General features: G+C 37.6%; 3 protein-coding genes across 5 annotated transcripts; 1 reads left to right on the top strand and 2 right to left on the bottom strand.

The window, feature by feature from the left end:
* LOC111788442 (CASP-like protein 4D1) lies at window positions 1–1974 on the bottom strand. Its single transcript, XM_023668776.2, has 3 exons — window positions 1496–1974; window positions 1297–1429; window positions 1–418 (listed from the first exon to the last, which is right to left on the bottom strand). The coding sequence occupies exons 1-3, from the start codon at window positions 1642–1644 to the stop codon at window positions 23–25; spliced, it is 678 nt and encodes a 225-aa protein (XP_023524544.2). The 5' UTR covers window positions 1645–1974; the 3' UTR covers window positions 1–22.
* Window positions 1975–2475: 501 nt separating this feature from the next.
* Window positions 2476–6544, bottom strand: LOC111788523 (transmembrane 9 superfamily member 3). The gene is made up of 7 exons (XM_023668862.2): window positions 6266–6544; window positions 5633–5673; window positions 4941–5523; window positions 4678–4815; window positions 4401–4557; window positions 3838–4322; window positions 2476–2968 (listed from the first exon to the last, which is right to left on the bottom strand). Exons 1-7 carry the CDS (start codon window positions 6415–6417, stop codon window positions 2749–2751), a joined length of 1776 nt encoding a protein of 591 aa, XP_023524630.1. The 5' UTR covers window positions 6418–6544; the 3' UTR covers window positions 2476–2748.
* A 4082-nt stretch (window positions 6545–10626) lies between these two features.
* On the top strand, window positions 10627–18942 carry LOC111787674 (uncharacterized). Of its 3 annotated transcripts, XM_023667692.2 has the most exons (10): window positions 10627–10794; window positions 11062–11184; window positions 11324–11370; window positions 11529–12731; window positions 13362–14727; window positions 15564–15843; window positions 16065–16172; window positions 16251–16529; window positions 16831–16974; window positions 18473–18942. In XM_023667692.2, exons 4-10 carry the CDS (start codon window positions 11546–11548, stop codon window positions 18659–18661), a joined length of 3552 nt encoding a protein of 1183 aa, XP_023523460.2. In that variant the 5' UTR covers window positions 10627–10794; window positions 11062–11184; window positions 11324–11370; window positions 11529–11545; the 3' UTR covers window positions 18662–18942. The 3 variants fall into 3 exon arrangements, with proteins under 3 accessions (XP_023523460.2, XP_023523459.2, XP_086977244.1); XM_023667691.2 differs by lacking the exon at window positions 11062–11184; XM_087121118.1 differs by lacking the exons at window positions 10627–10794; window positions 11062–11184 and adding an exon at window positions 11205–11227.
* Window positions 18943–19136: the final 194 nt, after the last annotated feature.

The raw sequence follows: 19136 nt of genomic DNA, 5'->3' as shown, positions 1-19136 counted from the left end.
AGCAACGATGAAATGGGAAAAATCAAGTGGAAGAGGTGTCCGTAGGTTGGGCCTCGACCTTTTGGGCCTGTGGAGATTGGGCATCAACCTGTTGAGCCAGTGGGGATTGGGCCTTGCCCTTTTGGGCCTGGGGAGAATGGGCCTCAAGATCTTGGGTGGTGGGAATAGGTTTGAGCCGATTGAATGGTGAGAGGAGGAGGATAGTGGCGATGGAGAGGAAAGCAAGGAAGAGAATGGCAGAGGCGATATTGGCCCTATCGAAGAAATCGTCAACCAACCACTTCTGCTGATCCAATGCTGCAAACAACACTCCGCAATCGCCGATGCCGTTCTCGACAACTTGATTCAGTAACATTTTACGATCCGCCGACACCGCAAGGCCCGCCCCCGCCGCCGATACCAACACCCAACTTATCACCTGCCTTTCCCATTTGGATATCAGCGAGATTTCAACAAATTAGGTTAAGTTATTTCTATTTGGTTTCTCGGTTTTAAAATAAATGATCGTAAGTAGACATTGCCGAGTACATACCGTCGCCAGCTTTATAGTTTTAAAACGCGTGTACTAGTGAGAGATTTCCACACACTTATAGGAGATGTTTCGTTTCCCTCTCCAACGAGGTGGGATCCCACCATCCACCCCTTGGAGTCCGATGTCACGGTCATGCTCGTCTAAGGCATGTTGCCCATGCTGCATGCCCATCATAAGCCAAACCCCCCTACGTATCTCTAGGAAGTACGACGTATCTCTAGGAAGTACGACGTATCTCTAGGCTTGCTAGACATGAAATGCCTCAAAATGTACTATAGGAGATATGACTAGTTGTCGACGTCTCCCTACCAATAGTTATATACTGTGAGTTGTTGTTGTTACTCTTTCTCTTTCAAAATCTCTATTTTGAAAATCTCTCTCTACCCTCGCTCTCTAAAACCTTCTTCTTAAACCGAGGCCAGAGGCTCGAGCATACATCGCTTGGCCGTAGACGACGAAAGAATGAATTGGCTTAACTCACTTGTTGTTGGACAGTGAGTGTCGCTCAATCGCAAGTCCGCTGCCATCAAGAGTGCGATTGTGACACCTGGCGTCCTCTTGTTTAAAAATTATCCTTCTTCTTTCAAAATTAATGATATTTTATCTTTGAAAAACGCTTTCAAGATTAACTTTGGATAAAAATTTTAATGTGATGATGACTTGAAACACCATGATGCTGAGGTTAAGTTTGAAAGAACAACATTCTCGATAATTTTCGTTAAGGAAATCAACGAAGAAGATAGTAAAGTGGTGATCACACAAACCTGGTCGGTGTAGTAATTGAATTGAGGGAATCCGTTCCAAAATGGTATGTTTTTGGTAACCGCATAGTATATAGAGAAACCCAGTTGTAGTATTGTATGGACCAACCCTATGATTGCCACGGACAAAACGTACCTGCATGAAGAAGAAATTTTAGGTCATGAATTGGAATGGATATTAGAAATAGGCCGAACAGAGAACCTGTATCCTTGAATGTCATTGAAGGTTGATTCAGAGCCATCAATGAGGACCAGTTTGTCGGTGGCAATTACGACCAAGGCGATGAAGAGACATATGAAGGCGAAGATTCGAAGTCCAATCCCGATGAACGCTACCACCATATGATCCATCGATCTCACACTTAGAGCTTCCTACCTTGCCTATTACATCCCTTACCTTCTTTTATAACATCAAAGTTCTGTCTCGTTTACATCATCAAATTCACATTACATTACAATAAAATTGAAACAAGGAGCCACTCAGCTTTGGTCATGTCTCCATACCTTCCCATCAATGTCTTACCACAATATAGCTGGCTTTTCTCTATAGTTTTTTTATTCCTCGTTTCGTCTCAATCTTTGTTCTTCTTCATCTCAATCTTTGTAACAACCCAAACCCACCGGCAAAACTGTAAGGAACACTCAAATATGATGAATTTGACACATGTTTAGTTAAAATACGAAACTTAAACACTCTCATTTTCGGGTCATTTTCCATAGGTGTCAAACATTGACACTTTTTGTCCTGTTTGAGACGAAGGTTATTAACTCGTTCAGAAAAGTTGTTTTCTCATTTTACATATGTTGTCCTCTCCTCGAAGTTTTTAAAACGTGTTTACTAGAGAGAGATTTTCACACACTTATAAAAAAATGTTTCGTCCCAACCTCTGACGATCTAATTAGGCAGCTTCCCATTTGGAATTTACTTTGGGACAAAACGGATGCAAGGAGTTTCTCAGACCAAATGGGTTAAGCTAACACAATTTGAGATGGTTCATTCTGTTTATCTTACATGAATTTGAATAGATTCCTCCCAAATATAGTGTGAAAATTTTATTCAAATGAGCTCATTTCTGGTTTCAAAAGAATTGAGGAACATTTGACTAACCAAACGAATTCAATTCCTCTGACGAGTATTTCATCATAAAAGAGTGTTGATACTAGTGAGGAACAACAACAATGTAATGAACAAAGATTATAACAAAAGTATTGGAACTAATGTAATGGTACAGACTCAGTTTCCCCAAGTTGGTGTATCTGGCACGTTCATCCGTCCTGTCACCATGCTTCTCTACTCTTAAAGCATAATATCTAAAGAAATTGTTCTTTGCTTTTTGAGACATATTATCAAAAGGATAAAAAAGAACTGCATGTAACCTTTCTACATTGAAACCTATGAATATGAAAAGTTACAGAAACATAACTCTTCTCAGTATTGAGTAAAGGGTACCAGGGCTACTCGCACTTGATGGATCGATATATGTGGCGGACAAAAAGCAAAGCAGCTCGAAAACCGATAGCTCCAAGCATCAGGAAGAACCCATAGCAGACGCAAGCCATGTAGCCGAAGAAAAATGATGTTTGCATGAACCCGGACATATCTGAGCGAGCGTAGTAGTAGTACAAACAATATGCATAGATAAATAAGCCAGTTGACCCGCCGCAAAGAAAAGATCTGAAAAAGAATGAAGGCAAAGGAGTTTAACAAATTAAGCATGGATATGCATTCCATGTCACAGTGCTCAAGAGGTTAGATGGATTAGAAAAAAAGAAATATTGAAAGCACATTTCAACAGGTCTATGATATACATCAAAGATATTCAAATACCCACATGAAATCCCATCTCATCTAACATTGCTAGTACCAGCACGTAAATGCAACCTAAATATTCTAGAATTCATGGATAGATGTTCAATCTGACGCCTGTGACAAGTTCTCCAAGAGAAATGTATGCCAAACAAAGAATCATAAAGTAACAGCTGGTGAAGAAAACATTCAGATCCATTAACGACTACTATAAGAAATCTAACAGATAATATTCAACTGCCATGAAATCTGACAGCAAATATCAGCAGCCAGAATAATATAAATTACTCACAGAAACACCTTTCTTGCAGGGCTTAAGCAACCAATTTTTTTTTCAAAGTAATAAAAGCTACCAGAAGGGTAAGGTAATGTTTAAGAAAGGGAAGAAAAGGAGGAGGAGAAGAAAACACGAAGCTGGTCTTTTTTTTTGGTGACAACAAAATCATTCTGAAGGACTATCACGAACTTCTCAGACCTTTTATCTCGTAAACATTTCACATAAATGCCATGTTCAACTAGAAACCATGAAAGCAGGCTTTATCCTGCCTCAATATCATCAGAAATTTAGTGGAAGAAAAAAATGAGCAAAAAGAATATCCACTTAAATACTCTCCTACTAATTAGTAATATAAATTTAAAAGAACAAAAAAGGATGAAAAGAAACACACGGCTTAGTGACAAAAGTTGTAAAATTACTAAAGATTGCAATTAATCACAAAGGAGTAGCAGTTGCATACCTCCACCACCATTCATGGTCCTCGGCAGCAAGTTGGAAGTATGTTAATGCCACAGTAATGAATGCTGTAACTATCAGGAGAATGATGAAGACAATAAACAAGATGCTGTATATGGTGTAAATCCTGTGGCCCCACACACTTGCAAATATGTAGTATAACTCAATATATATGGCACTGAAAGGCAGAAATCCTGCCATTGCCATCTGTGGAATTGTTCCACGGTACCAAGGCAGAGATGGAATCTCTCTAGGATATTTGGTAGTACGAACTGGAGCTTGAAATTCAGCCTTGCTGTTTTTACCAGCAATCCCACCCAACACCAGCAACGGCGAAGTTACAAGAGTCCATATGAGAACTATTACAACTATAGTACCAAAAGGAAGGGCAGCAGTTGCTGTATAGGCGATTGCAACGGTATTTAGAAAGCAAAATGTCAGAAACAGAGGCCCACAGAAAAGGCATCCCGTCAACAGTAGATTCCTGACCTGTCATTGAGAAGTTGAAGACCTTGTTAGCCCAAAATACTGAAGTAATTAAAAGAAGATAATTCAAAGAGAAATTACCCAGTTTGATCCCTCAAGCTGGCAATAAAAGGAAGTTGCAACATAGCCAGCAATCCCAGATGTGAGAGCATAGATAACAACTAGTGCAGTAAACAATGCTCCTCGGTTGTATGGATAAAACACTCCAACAAGCGCAAGTATGAAAATGAACACCGTACTGTAGAGAGAAATGTACAATTAACAAAAAAAAAAAAAAAAAAAAACAGTGGATGGTGGAACCAGGGGTTTATAATAAATATTAGCTTTGATGGTCGACAAGATACGTTATATGACTTACAGTGTAAACAGTTGGGTACCAGAACCAAGACAAGCTGCAAAAAGAGACTTGTGTTTTGGGTACCTAAATACATCGCCATGAATGTATTTCCACCCAGTCTCTTCCTGGTCCTCAGCTGATTCCTCATCATGGGCATATCTATATCATAGATACAGAAGGGTAACATAAAATGACAGTGGCTTCCTTAGAGAAAAGCACAAATTGAAATAAAAGGCAGAACAAACACTCGAAAAAAAAAAAGTAAGAATACTAAATTTTCTTACTTGACAAAGTCATTCTTAAGCACTCGCATAAGAATGGTGGCAAGAAATCCAGTAAGGAGGAGGACAGTTACACATGAGTTTATGATTGAGAACCAATGAATTTCCAAATGGTGAGGCAGTGACGAGGATTGGGAATATTTATCCATCCTATTCTCAAATGGGGTGGTCGTCTCCTTCCATTTTACAGTGTATAGAAATTCGACATCAACTTCCTTGTCCTCAGTGAGATCGACAAGGGCATTGGGGTCTGTTCTGACGTTTATTTCAATAACACGATCCTTGTTATAAAAGATATCAAAATGGATATGCTTGTAAAGGTAATATTTGAAATCACTTGGTTCTTTTCCTTCCTTGTCAACCTTCCCTATGAAACCCCAAATCGGCAAATCATCATAATACATTTGAAAGTAGTAGTCCTTGTCTACTGCAGCACGAAATTTAGCAACCTCTTCCTTTGACAGTTTTTTCTTGCAAACAGAAACAGAATCCTTCTCTTGCAAGAAGTCAAGTTTGTATGGGGCACTAACTAAACGATCTCCATTTAATACTTCACCAAGAGCCTCCTTTTTCTCCTTCACATGATCTGCAATTAAGATTCATCTAATTGGTTTTCCATCTAACAAATGTACTCTACAGTGTAAAACTGTGTTTCACGAGGAAATGGGGGAAGAATTAACACAAGGGATACATACCTGGTACGCAGAATGGGAGATCAAAGTAGCGATAAGTTTCACTGTAACCAAAAGAAAACAAAAGTGCAATATATGTTAGAGAAAATAGATAGCAATTTACAACACCTTCAAACGCCTATGCAACAGTATCATATACTCCTCATAAGTTAGGGCCTAGAGAAAACAAAAAACATACTTCTACGAACCCAGAATTGAGTAAACCTAATAGCCCGAAATATGAAAATTGGGATATTCTATCAAGAAGGCACGCCACCGAAACAAAGTCAGTGAGGCTGTCACTTCGTCAAGGGAATAAAACAGCATATCTCGAAGACGGAATCTCGAGTGTCTTGAATATTCCTCGCGTATTTAACAGAAGACCAACATTTTTCAAAAACAATAAGATTACAGTAATCAATTTAGCTCAAAGATTAAGCAGATCAGAAGTAACATTTCGCAGTCAACACATTGACTGCACAAAATAGCTCAGATCTGGATAGAAATCGCGAAATCTACAAGTAATTGAATCCAACGAAACCTAGCGGGTACAACTCCAGGAAATTAAAATTGAAGTAGCAGAGGAGAAACAGCGACAAAATCGTAGATCTCAAATGAAATTGAAGAAGACGAAGGTAGAAGATTCGATGAAATTACCTCGGATTATGAAATGGACCAACTTTGTTAGCATAGAGAGGAACAGACTCTCCATCTTTGTAACGATGATCCGATCCATCAGATCTCACGCGAACAGATCCGCAGACAAGAACGAGTAAGGCGATGAACACCACCGCCCCAAATCTCCCCATTGCGAAGGAAGCAGGAAGTGGTGAGGGAAATGGGAGAGATGGGGAGAGGGGAAGGGCGTTTTAAGGCCTGGGGTTTGTGTGTTCGTTGGTTCGTTGGTTCGTTCGTGAGCCTACGCTGATATGCACCACAGTGAAAGTGAAAGAGATGTGGCGCCGTTTAAAGACGTTTGATGGCTCACCCACGGCTACAGTGGCGGGCACTTGGAAGGCCACTTCTTCGTCCCTTTTACGCTTCCACGCCCCGCTTTTTTCCCCTAATTTTTTTCACATTAATATTCCTAATTATTTTATATTTATCTTCATCCAACAATTTAATTCCATTTGGTCTTAATTAATTATTGTGCAATTTTGTAATCTACTCAAAGTCGCAATTCAACGATGATTAGCCTTAAAACGTGAGCCTAACTCAACCATAATTGACATGTATATCAATTCAGAGATACGGATTGAGTTGGGTTGGTTTAGAAAATCTTTTGTTCGAACCCAAAATTTTGGGTTTGGTGAATATGTGACCTGAATGACTAGAATAGGGTTCATAACTCAACTCGTCACAACCCAACTCTCTATTTTTTGGTTGAGTTGAGCTGTTCTACTTATCCACCATACATGTTCAGTTAATAATTAAAATCTAGTACAATTTAAATATCAAACATTTATAAGTCTATCACTAACATTTATTACACACGTTAAATATTGTTTTTTTTTTTTGTTTTTTGTTAAGTAAGGCTGGGTTGAATTAGGCTGTCACTGTATTTTTGGGTTAGTTAAGTTGACCCAATTAAAAGAATGTCATTTTGCGGACCAAACAAGTCGGAATTAGGTTGTCCAAATTTATCAGATTACGTAAAAACATCTCTACAAATGTTGTTGAATTGAAAAAAAAAACAATTAAAACACTTTAGATCTGTGTCAAACATGTCTCCTAGCTTCCTAAAATTAACATATATTATATATATATATATATATAAAATACTAGTAAGTATGCCTCATCATTTTTCAGGTAAAGGCAAGGCACAATTGTACGGAGGACGGCGACATCGCAAGTAAAGACTGTGGCACGTGCATAGGGTAGACTCATATTTAAATTACTAGTTTTAAGTTAGATTAGGTTGTTTTTGCATTTCATTGTTTTAAACTATTTCAGTATTTCGTATTTAAACACGTAAGACTATAACTGTGTTTTTCAGAGAAAAAATCGTTTTAAACGTTTTTCGAAGTTTAAGTTATAAATGATGCTCATGTAAGAGTTATATTTCCGCATTAGAGATGAGCATGAATGTATATTTATGGTTGTTTTGAAGAAATAATTTAAATAATCGGAATAAAATAAGAAATTATAGAAATGGGAAGAAATAACCCGGTGCTTATCATTAATTAATATATATACCACGTCATTGAATGAATTGTTTAAAATGATAGTATATTACAAGTCAGGGTGGCATGAATAGGATGAGCATAAGAATGAACTAGAACATGGATAACGTAGTGGTTCGAGCTGGTCGAGAGTACGAAATTACTAACTGAACCTCATTAATTGAGTCGGGCAGAAGCCCTGCTAGCAAAGAAAATTCATCCATGACTAATGCTCGTAATGCACATAAAAACTATAGTCAACTAGAAATGTTTTCTTCTTCAATTACCAAATGACCAAAAAACCGAACCAACAAATTGATCTGTCGGTACCTTAGATGGAATCAAATCCCATTAAACATGTACAACATTCAATCAATATGGAAGCTCGTTGTATGATTTGTCCCGATCACTAAGAACGTTTACCAGCACCACGTGCAATAAATTGATTCGAGTTTTGAACAATCACGTGTCAATTTCGAGTAATAATTTTTTATGCCAACAAGCACGAAGCATCCACTTGCAACCCTCGCTCCACTATTAGCGTTATTGTCATTATTTAATCAAATTTTTAATTAAAAAAATTAACATAAAAACTTTCAACAATTACAAAAACTAAAATATAATAAAAAAATACGATATTTTAAGCATGATTTGCTGGAAGTAATTCCATGTCGAGTGACCTTTAGAGAATTTTCTTTATGTTGCTGTGAGTGAGGACAAAACATGCCGGAAGAATTTGTGGTGCCATCAAATGCCAAATTTAGATACTCTTCACTCTTAAAATGACTCGTCTTAGTTTGATATTTTCCACTTTTAGAAGCGAGAAGTAAGTAACGTGAGCATGTTGCAAAGGGTTGCTGGAGCCATCAAGTGCCAAATTTGGATTTCGATTCCTGAGCATGGGTCGGTTCGCTCAGGTGGTCTTCCCTTATCTTCCCTAACGTTCAGAGTTGTTCCAGGTTGAGAAAGGGGCACGCACCGGCCGAACGCTATGAATGAATAAGAAATAGACAAGGGAATCAATGATTCTTATTCCACTGAGTTGAAGCTAGCAACATGTCGATTACACACCGGTGGTTGGTAAGAACTGAGGAACAATGCCCCCTAACCTAAGTGGGCCTACCTGCCTATTCCGACCGGGGAGAACAAGCCATTCGATAGGGAGATAAATTGCGGAGGCTTCGTTACAAAAGACTTTGAACGTGAGAACAGTGTGGTGCTTGCCATAATAGTCTCAATACTCAAATTAGCATAGAGAATTTGAACGTGAAAAAAGTTGTGAGAAGGAGGAAGAGCTAACGATCTCTAAGAGACTCTTTTCAAGAGTTTTTTACAAATCGTTAAAAAATGAACCAAAATTGAACACTAACCCTACGAGAGGGTCGACCTTACCAGATTGAACGTAGAGGGTCAACTTTACCCTCGACTTCTTGCAGATTAGGTTAAAGATGATGTAACGACCCAGATCCACCGCTAGCAGATATTGTCCTCTTTAGGCTTTCCCTTTCGGACTTCCCCTCAAGACTTTAAAACGCGTCTGTTACGGGAAGGTTTCCACACCCTTATTTGTTCTCCTCCTCAACCAATGTTGGACATCACAGATTAACTAAACCAAACACAAAGAATACGAGTCGGGAGTGGATCGAGCCTACCATCGACCTGTTGCCGAGGTCAAGGATGTTTCCCTTGATGGACAATTTTGTGAGGAAACATAGAGTGATTGATTGGATATGAAGAATAAGGAATCCTATTCCATTTATATTCCCTCTTGCATCACTTGCCCTTATTTGTGGACAATAATATATATATATATATATATATATATATATATATATATTATTTCCAAATTTAATTTTAAAAAGTGTTTAATAGGCATGCGGATCAATATCCACGTCATTCGCATTTATTAAAATAAAATATCAATATCCACGTCAAGTAGATAATTATCACTAATAACCTTAAAAATTTTAAAATTAATTAATTTATACCATATAAATATAAATTTTATATTTAATATAACTCTATAATTTTAATTTATATATTACAAAATCAACTCATAATAGTGTTAGACGAACACGACTCTGGTATGATATTGTATACTTTGAGCATGCTTTGCTTTCCTCAAAAGGTCTCACCTCAATAAAGTTAGTATTCCTCACTTATAAACCCATGATCATTCCCTAAATTAGCCGACATGGGACTTTCATCATCCAACACCTCCCCTCGAACAAAGTGCGCCTCCCCTTAATCGAAGCTCGACTCCTTTGGAGTCTTAGTCATTTTTGACTGCCTTCGAGGAGACTTGGCTCCTTTTCTTTTTGGAGTTCTTTGTTCGATACTTGAGGATTTACCAATCTATTGGCACGACTAAGTTTAAGGCATGACTCTGATACCATGTTAGACGAACACGACTCTCCACAATAGTATGATATTGTCCACTTTGAGCATAAGCTCTAGCTTTGCTTTGGGCTTCCCCAAAAGGCTTCACCCCAATGGAGTTAGTATAAGTCCCGCATCGGCTAATTTAGGGAATGATCATGGGTTTTTAAGTGAGGAATACTAATTTCATTGGGGTGAGGCCAAAGCCATGAGAGCTTATGCTCAAAGTGGACAATATCATACCGAGAGTCGTGTTCATCTAACAAATAGATCATCCTCTTCTTTAAAAATACATTTAATTTTTTAAAATATCCATATTAATAAAATACTCACATTTTTTTAAAATAATTTAAAAAATTTAAGAATTAAAAAAAAAAAAGAAAAAAAAAGGAAATATTATTTAAAATAATGGGGAAAAAAACAATGAATGCCTCGAAAAGTATCTAAGTGGCCATAGGTCCACGAGTTCATTCGAGACAGCAGGCTGGGCTCCGAGAGACAAAAGGGCAGTGGGAGGAGAGATAGAGAGAGAGGAAAAAAAAAAAAAAAAAAAAAACCCAAAGCGTAGCAGGCGGCAGCGACACCGCGGAAACCGCCCATCGCCGCTCTCTCGCCACCACTTCCTCTTTTACCAGCATCCTGCAGGTCCTCCCTCCTCTCTTACCATCTCCATTTTTATTTTTCGTTTGTAATTTCTCTTTTTCAGGCATGTGCCTCGTTTTAGTTTTCCCCCCTTTTTTATTTCTGTAAATAAACATACATGGTTATTGTTCTTGGGGGCGAAAGGAACAAAATCGTCAGATCCCGCTTGTTTTAGGGTTTCTGAGAATGTTTCGTTTTCGGTCGAGATGTCGTTAAGGTGGTGTCGGAATGAATTCTGCTTCACTTTATGTTGAGTCCCTTTGGATTCAGGTGATTCTGGACATCCCAATACAACGGGGTTTGTGTGCCTTTTGTTACCCGGTGCCCCATTTTCGTTCGCAATTTAAGAATCGTTGGTTGATCGGCGGTAGAAAAGGGTTTCTGGCTGGATGCGTAGGATTGTTTTGCAGCTTCGATTTTCTTACTTTTCTTACAGGAAAACGTTATTTTTCATTTGTTGAATGCTCTTTTTATGTACGGGAAGAAACATGTTTCAATTTTCTAAATCTTGGATTTCCCTTTTGTTCCACAGCGCGAGGAGACAGAATAATGTTGCCGCTGAGTTGAGCATAGTAGAAGGTCAGTTTCCTTTAATTATGGTAAAAGAATCTAGTGAAATGCCGTTATACCATGCACATATCTTCTTCATTCCCTCATTTCCTTTGCATGCAATGGAGTTTACGTCTCAGTAATGTTGTGATAACATGAGTCCCATACCAACTTCGATGGCTTTGCAGATTTTTAGAAGCTGAAAATGGTTCAATCAAATTCAATCGATGTAATTCTGGACTTCTTAAAACAGAACCAGTTCACAAGAGCCGAGGCAGCGTTACGAAGTGAGCTCAGTAACCACCCAGATTTGAATGGACTTCTCAAGAAACTTACACTTGACGAGAAGAGTTTAGGGGATACATTGGAGGTAGAAAATGGGGACAAAGCAATGGTGGAGAACCGACTGACAGGTTCACAAAATAATCTTGATGTTTCCAAGGAACTTATTGTGAAGGAAATAGAGTGCGGAAGTAGTAGAAATGGTGCTGAAAGCAAATGGCAAAATGATTCTGGAGAGAGGAATAAATCAAACGAAGCAGTTGGAACGAGTGACAGGAGCTTCGCTTTTTCTCAGGGCTCAGATGATACTGTGCTTGATTTATATTCATGGAAAGTCAAATCTAGCAATGGTCCGGTTGGAATCTCTCAGAATGATGGGTTCAAGGATACAATTAACTTTCCTGAGCTTCAGGTATCTGAAAAATCCAGATATCATACTGGAGAAGTTTCTGAATCAAGAAAAGTCAACTTCAAAGCAGGTGAAGGTGTTGTTTCATCTGGTGAAACGAGAGACTTGTGGCATGGAAGTGGTAGCAAAGCAAATGTGGAAACCAAATATGACGTCTCCCAAAATTCTGAACCGAAGGAATTAGATCAGCAAGTTAAGGCTACTTCTGCATATACAAAAGAGAACGCTGCTGATATTTCATGGTATAAAGGTAAGGAATCTTTGCCATCAGATTTGTTGAAAAATTGTTCTGTGAAGACTGTTTTCCCATTTTCCAAGGGAGATGTGTCAAACTGTTATGATAGCACGATTTGTTCTGACAAACTAGATACAAAGAGAAAAACAGAGGTGAGTGATATAAGGGCAACGATTAAAGAGCAGGTAGATGAAGTGGGAAGGAGTTTATATTTTGACAGATCTCAGGACAGTACTGAGCAAAAAACTCTAACCAGTTTAAGTTTAGCTCTTGTGGCTGAAAGTCATGAGGAAATGCCTCGATTGCCACCTGTCAAACTGAAGTCTGAAGACAAGCCTTTAAGTCTTAATTGGAAGGAAAACTTTGAGAGTGATGGACAAATTGCAAAATTTACTGGCATGGACAGCTCCCTTCTTATAGGGTCTTATCTGGATGTTCCTGTTGGGCAAGAAATTTCCTCTGCGGGTATGCTCTTACACCAACAGATATAACTTCTTTTATTCTATCACAATTTGACAATTTGTGGATAATTTTCTGTTCGTTATCATTATTTCCTGATAATTTCGATGTTTTTCTTTCCTTGCACTGTCTTAATTTAAAATTGGTATTGACTTGAATAATCTCTCAAGCCAGATGAGACCTTTTTTTTCATGATTCTGCAAACATACGGGTTGGCCAAATTAATATGCTTATTTTGTTTTATTTTTTAATTTTTACGTTCCTAATGATAATAAAGTATTTCTGCCTAATTATTGTTAGACTTAATTGGTGGTGGTTTTGTTTTTCTCCAAAGCATGCAATTTCCCTTACACATTGTAGTACCTCTTATGACAATGATAATTTAAATTTGCATGATATTTGATGATTTCATGTTAGTAGATGTAACCTGGACGCCATCGTTGTTTGGCAAGGCTGTATGGCTTTTTATTTGATGAATTAATGTTTGGTACTTTAGTATTTCATTTCAATCACATGGTAACTGCATAGTGATTGCACATATGTGATTCAGAGTATGTTGACCTAAGATTTTAGTGCATTTATCATGTAAATTCTATACTAAAATCCTAATGATATAATTTTGAGTTTAAATTGAAGGTGGAAAGAGGAATGCTGGTGGCAGTTGGTTGTCTGTAAGCCAGGGAATTGCAGAGGATACATCTGATTTAGTTTCTGGTTTTGCCACTGTTGGTGATGGCTTAAGTGAGTCTCTGGACTATCCAAATGAGTATTGGGACTCTGATGAATATGATGACGATGATGACGTTGGGTACATGCGACAACCTATCGAGGATGAAGCATGGTTCTTGGCTCATGAGATTGATTATCCAAGTGACAATGAAAAGGGAACAGGGCATGGAAGTGTCCCAGATATGCAGGATAGAGCTCAAACCAAATGTGAGGATGATGATCAATCTTTTGCTGAGGAGGACTCTTATTTTTCTGGTGAACAGTATTTTCAATCAAAACATATTCAACCCGTTACAAACTCAGAGGATCCTATGGGGCTGACTGTGACTGAAATGTATGGGAGGACCAATAAGAATGATTTAATGGCTCAATATGATGGGCAGTTGATGGATGAAGAGGAACTAAACTTGATGCGTGCTGAACCTGTGTGGCAAGGTTTTGTCACCCAGACTAATGAGTTGATAATGTTAGGGGATGGGAAAGTTGTGAATGAGTCTAGAAAACAAAGGCTTGATGATATTTGTATGGATGATGATCAGCTTGGTTCGGTTAGATCAATTGGTGTGGGGATCAATAGTGATGTGGCAGATTTTGGCAGTGAAGTACGTGAAAGCTTGGTGGGAGGCAGCAGTGAGGGGGATTTAGAATATTTCCATGACCATGAGGTTGGAGTTGGTGCCTCCAGACTTCCTTATCATGATTCAGAGAAAAAATATTTGGATAGATCGAAAAGGGATAAGAAAAGCTCTAGTAAACAGCAACCAAATAAACAATCATCTGGGAACGATACAAGCATGTCTTCACAGATCCAGAATCAAACTGATGGGGGATTTTCATTTCCCCCACCCTTGAGAGATAGACAATTAGTACAGGCAAGCTCTGGCAAGTCTCTGTGGTCTAACAACTCTAACAGAGTGGTTAGTGATGAAAATGATGCCTCTTTGAATGCTTTGATGCAATCTGATGATATGCTTGCTTGGCGACAAAAAAATTCTGATTCTTCTCCTGATAATAGTCTTAGGGATGAAAATAATGCTAATGCTGTAAGGTCCGAAAGTTCAAGTCCTTCCATGCTTTCCAACTATCATTACACGGAAAGAAGGCACACCAAGATAGAAAATGATGATAAAATTAGTAGCATAAGGGAAGAAGACCCTGTGGCATCACTCGAGGATGAAGAGGCAGCTGCTGTACAAGAGCAAGTAAGGCAGATAAGGTCTCAGGAGGAGGAATTTGAGTCCTTCAACCTCAAAATTGTTCATCGTAAGAACAGGTATGCCCCGGATATCACCCATCAATGTTGAATTTATCAATCGCTGTTTCTGACTTGAGATTTTATTGTTGAGTGATCCGAGGACTGATTAAAAATGGACACAATATGTAAGTCGCACATATGTTTCTGTTTTTTTTGCTCTCATAATAAAAAAGTGTTCTCCACTCTATCTTCTCATAGAAAATCTTCATGCTTCTTCTACAAGTATCGGTGCCTTCAAATGCTGTTTTACTTACTTGTTAGGAGTTTATGATGTCTTACTTGCGCCAATTATATGAACTATGTAAATTTTGTTTCAGGACTGATTTATACTGAATACTTTTAATATTTATTGATGAGCATATTCATCTGGAATTTTAATTGAAAAAATGGTTCTTTTTCTCTGTCTTAGGAGTGCTGGAATGTCTGAAGGTGTATGAATTTGCACATGGGTAGAAGATTCTAGATTTGTAATTAACCAAATGGCAACTATTTTCTCTGTACTTTCATCTTTCCCTGTTTCCTCTTATGTGAACTGTCTGGTTCTTTGGCTCGATGATCCATATAATGTTCCTGAAGGGATATGATGACTTATTCTTCTGATATTGCACACTAATATTTTGGGCCCCTATTTATTTATTTTTATTGAGTAATGGAACACTTCATGATTTGTTTTTTATATCATTCATACTATAAACCGGAAGTTGTTCTTTTGTGTTTGTATTGTAGTAAGATATTTAATTTCTTCTAAGTTCTTTGGAAGTTAGAAGAAGTTTTTGTGGAACGTTTTTAAGTCTATTATTATGAATACTTATAATTATTTCCACGATTTTGATATTTGTGTTATTGTTGCCTAGAACTGGTTTTGAGGAGGACAAGAATTTCCATGTGGTATTAAATTCTGTAATAGCCGGACGCTATCATGTTACTGAATATCTTGGGTCAGCTGCATTCAGCAAGGCTATACAAGCACATGATTTGCACACAGGCATGGATGTATGTATAAAAATTATAAAGAACAACAAGGATTTTTTTGATCAGAGCCTTGATGAAATAAAGCTTCTAAAATATGTTAATAAGCACGACCCAGGAGACAAATACCACCTTCTACGACTATATGATTACTTCTACTATCGGGTAAGTGCTGAATGGTAATGCATTTAAGTCAGTGGTTGATTATTTTTTCCCTTGTCTAATCATATTTAGTCGTTTGTAGTAATTGTTATTAAATAATCCCTCATATTTCCAGGGTGTATGAAAGGCATATAGTGCCAAATTAGCATTTATTGCCATTTTTTATCCTTAACATTGTCTCAATAGGTTTTAATAATTGGTTAAATTCCCCTCTTCCCCTCCAGGAGCATCTGTTAATTGTGTGTGAACTTCTGAAGGCAAACCTATATGAGTTTCACAAATTTAATAGAGAATCAGGAGGTGAAGTGTACTTCACCATGCCAAGATTGCAGGTGTGTGAAGGTCAATAACTTTGTTAATTTTTTTTGGGAGTGGTATTGGCCTAAACCAATGAAAATTGTTCTTTGCAGTCAATTACAATACAATGCCTGGAGGCACTTCAGTTTTTGCATGGTCTTGATCTTATACATTGTGACTTGAAGCCTGAAAATATATTGGTGAAAAGTTACAGTAGATGTGAGGTGAAAGTTATTGATCTTGGAAGTAGTTGTTTTGAGACAGATCATCTATGCTCCTATGTTCAATCTCGATCCTATCGGGCCCCAGAGGTTATCTTGGGACTTCCATATGATAAGAAGATAGACATATGGTCTCTTGGCTGTATCTTGGCAGAACTTTGTACTGGCAATGTAAGGTTACTCGACCACTTTTTTCGCCAATATTTGTTATACTTCTCAAGGATTTTCTAACTTCAGAATTAACAATCATGAAGCCTTTATGATGGAGTTGAAAATCTTGACACAATTTCCTTCTCACATCATCTAGTGGTTTTTACATATTTATGCTGAATAATTGCATAGTGTAGGGCATTCAAGTTTCCAAAATTACATAATAGCTTTTGAACATCTCTTGTAAGCTCTTCACAATTAAACAGTTAGCCTAAGAGGAGCCAAAGCAAGCAAGAATTTTCTCATGATATTTCACTTGCAGGTTCTGTTTCAAAATGATTCTCCTGCCACGTTACTTGCTAGAGTGATCGGAATTATAAGTCCCATTGATCAAAGTATGCTTGCTAAGGGACGAGATACATACAAGTATTTTACCAAAAATCATATGCTGTATGAACGAAATCAGGTAAAAATGTACTCTATCTTAAAGTGTATCATTGCCTGTGTTACGAAGCCTCATTTTTCTTCAAAGCCATTCATTTAGTTCTCAACTATTCTGCATAGTATGTTAAAGGTAGAGGAGATGGTTGTTGCAGTTTTTTGTTACGCACATGCAGTTTCATGTTTTCATATAATTTTACTGCTTATTTTTCCTAGACCATATACAGAATGAACTCTTATAATGAGGTGAAAATGTGATGCTAGTATTTGGAAAATCGGCTCTATCACATTAGTTAATTCAACTTTGTCTAGATCTCTTTTTAGGATCAACTTATTTATCTACTTTATTTTATTTTTTTATTTTATTGTGAGTTGGAGAGTCACGATAAATAATAATAGAAAATCTTGCATGAATGCATGCTCCTGGAGGGACCTAATTGTTCCAAGAAAGTCTTTTTGGAGGTTTAGGACAACATATGTCTATCTTCTTCCTACTCACACCTTGCATCAAACAACCAAAAAGAAGAAAGAGAAAGAAAGAGAAGATAGTCCAAAAAAGCACAGAACATCCAGTGGCAGAAAAAGAGCTTCCCTTCACGAGGACTGCCCTGAGTCATACCAGATGATCTCGTTAAGATTAGGAAATGTCAAGAATAGTCTGTTTTGTTGCAATCCCTAATAAAACTAAGTTGGATAAATTTCAGCGAATGATTCATAAAGGTAAAATTTTCGGTAATAAAGAACTTCCTGAATAAGTCCTAACACGTTGAACACCAATCTATCTGGGAAATCATTTGACATTGCCGCGCGAGAGCTCAAAGCAATGCTGGTTAATTAGTTTGGCCTGAGATTGAGGTTCTTTCCTTTTAATGCGTTTTGCTTTGTGTTTAATGATATACTTTGGCTACTTCCATTAAGGAATAAGTAATTATGAGATTCGTAATACATTCTTTGTTGGACGGATATGTATTATGTCTGTTGCATATGACTTTGGTGCTCGGTTGTTATTCTTTTCACTTCCCTGGCCAAATTTCTGAGGTGTTTTATTTGGTCTGTATCCCCATCTGTTTGATTAAAGATCAGATCACGAACATTAATTTTAAGGGTATTGGATTTTATGTAGCTCATGATTTCTGGACGCCTTTTAGTATTCTTTATCCAATTAATAGACATGATAGTATCCATTTGGTTAGCTTGGGCAACATTCGTGTGCTAACTGAGTTATATTTGGAATTCTTTATTGTTTGTTGAAAGCCTTGATGCCATGATGACACTTGATTTTAAATTTCACTTGATTACCTTGGCAAGCAAAGAACGTTTGCCCTGTACTTCTGTTGGGCCATTCAACATCTTTTGAATTACTTTTTCACGCTGGTGCAATCCTAACTACCTTTATTCTATAATTTCCCTCACCTGTCATTCTTTCTCTTTTCTTTCCTTTTTTATTTTTTAATTGACACCTACGATCGGGTTCTTGTTCATGTTTATCACGTCATTTTACACAAATTTTCATCTTTTTCCAGGAAAGCAATAGACTGGAATATCTCATACCAAAAAAGACATCGTTAAGGCACCGATTGCCAATGGGGGATCAAGGTTTCATCGACTTTGTTGCCCATCTGCTTGAGATAAATCCCAAGAAACGCCCTTCTGCATCAGAGGCACTTAAACACCCATGGCTATCTTATCCTTATGAACCTATTTCTTCATGAACCAGCATCATCTGAAGTAACTTGGTTCTGATAATATATTACAGCTGCCCTCATGATTGTAGTTTATTGGCTTTTCAAGCAGGATGGAGCTGCATGTGATTCATGGTTAACTTGGTTGGCTTTACTTACTGATTTTTGAAGGGATTTTTGCACTTCAAATTTCTTCCCAATCGAATGAAAAGGTTTGTTCAGCTTTTCTTGTTGTACCGAACTTTTTACCCCCACACCAAGTTGTCCCCTATTTAACCACAATGGAAATGTAGTTTTTGATGACTTATGTATTCTTGGGGTTTCTTTATTTTTATCGCTTTGGAAAAGGGGGCAATCTTGTTGTAAATGTGTGATAATTCTTTAGGTTATCAGACATATTTTGCTAAAGTACTTGCTTATCCAAATTTGAAGCAAGGTCAGTGATGCTACGTTAGAGTATTTTTAGTCTAAGCCTTGCGACCCTCTGGTTCCTTTGGGTCTTCCT

Source organism: Cucurbita pepo, chromosome 2 (assembly GCF_057944985.1).
Source record: "Cucurbita pepo subsp. pepo isolate OVF chromosome 2, ASM5794498v1, whole genome shotgun sequence".
Taxonomy (NCBI): Eukaryota; Viridiplantae; Streptophyta; class Magnoliopsida; order Cucurbitales; family Cucurbitaceae; genus Cucurbita; species Cucurbita pepo.
This window is presented reverse-complemented; position numbering and strand designations above follow the sequence as displayed.